At 33.4% G+C, this 4,035-nt stretch overlaps 1 protein-coding gene across 1 annotated transcript; it reads left to right on the forward strand.

Moving 5' to 3' along the window:
* The first annotated feature begins 1,407 nt into the window (after positions 1 to 1,407).
* LOC109215803 lies at positions 1,408 to 3,126 on the forward strand. Its single transcript, XM_019379913.1, has 2 exons — positions 1,408 to 1,500; positions 2,386 to 3,126. The coding sequence occupies exons 1-2, from the start codon at positions 1,408 to 1,410 to the stop codon at positions 3,124 to 3,126; spliced, it is 834 nt and encodes a 277-aa protein (XP_019235458.1).
* Positions 3,127 to 4,035: the final 909 nt, after the last annotated feature.

Consider the following 4,035-nt stretch of genomic DNA (forward strand, 5'->3'; position numbering starts at 1 on the left):
CCAATTGGAGGAAAATGAGTTCATAAGGAAAATGTTTTCCAAAACATTTAAGCCAACCAAACATGGGAAAATTGGAAAATATTTTTTAAAAAATGTTTTCCTTGTTACCAAACACACCCTTAATCTCAACTAATTAGTATTACCTATATATCTTTTGCTTTTATCATATTGTACTAATTTCGCTAATTTGTATGAATACTTACATATTGTAGATATTTTGAGACACTTCCTTATATTTGATTATCGGTCTATCTTCTTCCCTTAAAATTAAACCTTCATGGCGTCAAACAATTACATATAAAAAGTCTATTCATGACACGACAAACCCATCTCAAATGACATTTTTTCACTTTATTTTTTATGTATACTACTTGTACATTCTTTTCTACATAAATATTTACGATCTTGTCTAATCTCGTACGATAGAATATCCATCTTAACATTTATACATCTATGACACTTATCAATAAAACTAATGCATGGCAGAAATATTTGTGACCCCCTTGAATTTGGCAAATTTTATTTATTTTTTCTTTAAATTTTATGTGGTCTTTAATTTCCCTGTGAACTTGAAAATTATTTCCTGAACCCTCCTAGACGCTAATGTGGCAAAGATGTGAATATACTTTCTTTTAGGCGTGTGGGAGGGAAAAAAAATCAGCTTCTAAGTGTGGTATTTTCAAATATTAATTGCCACATAATCAACAACAACAACAACAATATACACAATGTAGTTCCACAAGTGGGGTCTGGGAAGGGTAGAGTGTACGCAGACCTTACCCTTGCTTTCAAAAAGGCAGAGAGGCTGTTTCGGAAAGACCCTCGGCTGCCACATAATCAATATAATAATTTATTCAGTCCAATTGTATTTGACGTTGTTTCTTCTTAATATACATCGCATATTTTATCTCTATTGTATTTTTTTTATATACAATGTATATTTATTTCGACTATGTATTTTTTTCGATCCAAATCTACAAAGGTTAGTTGAATTCTATTTCTTTTAGCCAAATAAAAAGAAGGTTTAGCCAAAGTAACGAAGTTCAAATGATGTATTTTCTACAAAAAGAAAAAAGTATTATGTATTTTTCTTTTCATGCAATGACTATTTATTTAAACAATGCATTTGTCACGTTCCAAATTACCTCCTAGACGTGACTGGCACCCAGCTAATACCACCCGTCAGGAGAACCATACTTTCTTACCTTAGCCATTAATTTGCAATATTTGATTAATTAAATGAGTATCCAAATAATCTGATAATCAATTACGAACAATTAATATCTCGAAATAGTATACTGAAACTCTAGCCCAAATCTCATACTAGACCGTGGAGCATCTAAGAGGATTGCAAAAAGACATCATATGAATAAATAATAAAGACTCTTTTGGCAGCCTCCACGAACAATGCGGCAGCTCACCTCAATAACTGAATCAACTCTAGCGAACTCGTCAGCTACTAGCTTCGTCTTTACCAATAGTATCTGCATAGACATGCAGGTAAAGAGTGAGTTATACGTAAATATAACCTAGTAAAATTCTCGACCCGCCACTCTAAATACCTCTGGAACAAGTGTTAGAAAATACAAACACACAACGAGCACATAAATAATATGTACAGAAATTCTTTCGCCATATATGATTACCTTATAAGGTCCAAACAATTATTCAACAACAATACTATATACCTCAACACAATCTACACTAAGGACTTGTCATAAATGGTAGTGTAGAAAATTAACCAAACACCCCAACGAGTCCACGATAACATACACAATGTTAGACATAGCTTGTATATGTGGGGGTTTCCCACATCGGTAAGTTGAAGTGATTTTGGAGGCCTTAAAAGGCTAAGCCCACTAAGTCATATAGAATGAGTATTTGACATACTTCTAAAAGTATGTGTAACATATATTACTATATATATATATATATATAATAATATATATATATATATATAATAATATATATATATATGTATATATATATATATTTAATTATATATCTAAATGACTTGGACTTGGAGTTGGGGCTTGGGCGCGGGCCGGGTCGGACCTTTAAATAAAGGTTTTATTTTTGTATTTATTTTTTGGAACAGTTTCTGATTATTTAAATTTGAATTTAAATAGAATAGGCATGACTGTTCGTATAGGAGTGTGACTTTTTAGAAAAGTCTTCTCTTGAATTCTATAAATACAAGGAGACTCCAAGAGCAGCGACATTCAATTTGCATGTGTAATTCTGGCTTTGTTGTATTCTGACGGAGAATTGCTTGTAATCCCCTAAAGAATATACGGGCAATATCTCTTGAACGATAGTGATCTTTCACGCCTCAAAGCTATGCTTCTCTTTTATTCTTCTGTAATTTTTCTAACAATTTTCAAGAGATATTCTGCTATGGAGAAGTTTATGTCTGTTGTGGAGAACCCAAAAGAGTTCATCAAACTAGATCGATTTGATGGATCGAACTTCACTCGCTGGAAGGACAAGATGATTTTCTTGCTTACCGCTCTAAAGATATTTTACGTCCTTGATCCAATGTTGCCTGCAATGTCGGAGCCCACTGAAGAAGATTCAGAAGACACCAAAGCAGAGAGGAAGAAACGCCAAGATGATGAATTGCTCTGCCGAGGACACATTCTGAACACTTTGACAGATCGACTCTATGATTTGTACTCCAATCTGAAATCACCAAGAGATATCTGGACAGCATTGCAGACCGCATATGAAAATGAAAAGCGAGGTATTGATAAATTTCTGTCTTTACAATACTTTGAATTTAAAATGGTTGAGACAAAGCCGATTAAGGATCAGATTCATGAACTACAAATCTTAGTTTCAAAACTAAGTGATCTTGAAGTTAAAGTTCCGGATGCACTTCAGATAGGTGTCATACTCTCGAAATTGCCTTCTTCCTGGAATGACTATAGAAAGAAAATCTTGCATTTTTCTGATAAATTAACAGTGGATCAATTTCGAACTCACCTTCAAATTGAAAGTGAAACTCGTGCTCGTGACGCTATAGTCCATCCTTCGAGTTCTACTGTTAATTTTGTTAGTCAAAATGATACAGCAAATGGAAATAAAAATCTGAAAGTTTCTAACAAGCCTCGTTTTAAGAAATGAAATGATTTAAAGTGTCATCATTATGGGAAGAAAGGACACAAGATTTGTGACTGCAGGTTTAAGAAAGCAGGAATTAACTTCAACCATGGGAATTCTGGAAATTCAAGGAAGTCTGAGAAAGCAAACATGGTGGAGAGTTCTTCTCAAGGCTTGGTTGCAATGGTTTCTGTAGTACCATGTAGTATGGTTACAGAATTAAACATGGTTGCTGCTTCTAGTCAGAGTCAAGACTGGTTGTTAGATTCTGGTGCCATAATTCATGTTTGTTACGAAAAGAACATGTTCAAGACCTATGCAGAAGTAAAGGAACCCGAGAAGGTTCTGATGGGCAACCATGTGACCGCTAATGTTTCAGGAAAGGGAAATGTTGAGATAAATTTCACTTCCGGACAGAAGTTAACATTGCTGAATGTATATCATGTTCCCGACATGAAGAAGAACTTGATGTCCGCTGGTTTGCTGTCTAAGAGAGGCTTCAAGATAGTCATAGAATCTGATCATGTAATAGTAACTAAGAATGGTGTCTTTGTTGGAAAAGGATACAATTGTAATGGCATGTTTAAATTGAATATCAATGAAATAAATTATGTTTCTGCTTATATTGGTGAATCTGATTCTATTTTATGGCATGCTAGATTAGGTCATTTAAATTTTGGTTCCTTAAAATATATGTCTAGAAATGGTTATATATCATGTAAAACTGAACATGTAGGGAAATGCGAAATTTGCATACAAACAATAATGACAAAGAAACCATTTCGTAAAGTTGAAAGATTTTCAGAATTATTAGATTTAGTACACTCTGACATATGTGAATTAAATGGTGAATTAACTAGAGGAGGCAAAAGATATTTTATTACTTTTATAGATGACTTCTCTAGATTTACATATGTTTATTTACTTCAAAAC

Source organism: Nicotiana attenuata, unplaced genomic scaffold (assembly GCF_001879085.1).
Source record: "Nicotiana attenuata strain UT unplaced genomic scaffold, NIATTr2, whole genome shotgun sequence".
NCBI classification, from domain to species: Eukaryota; Viridiplantae; Streptophyta; class Magnoliopsida; order Solanales; family Solanaceae; genus Nicotiana; species Nicotiana attenuata.

Bases quoted from the DNA above. Each gene is read 5' to 3' on its own strand.
- LOC109215803 (XM_019379913.1), top strand. From the start codon at position 1,408: ATGCGGCAGCTCACCTCAATAACTGAATCAACTCTAGCGAACTCGTCA. The intron at 1,501-2,385 runs GTAAAGAGTGAG...ACAATTTTCAAG, and splicing joins GTATCTGCATAGACATGCAG to AGATATTCTGCTATGGAGAA.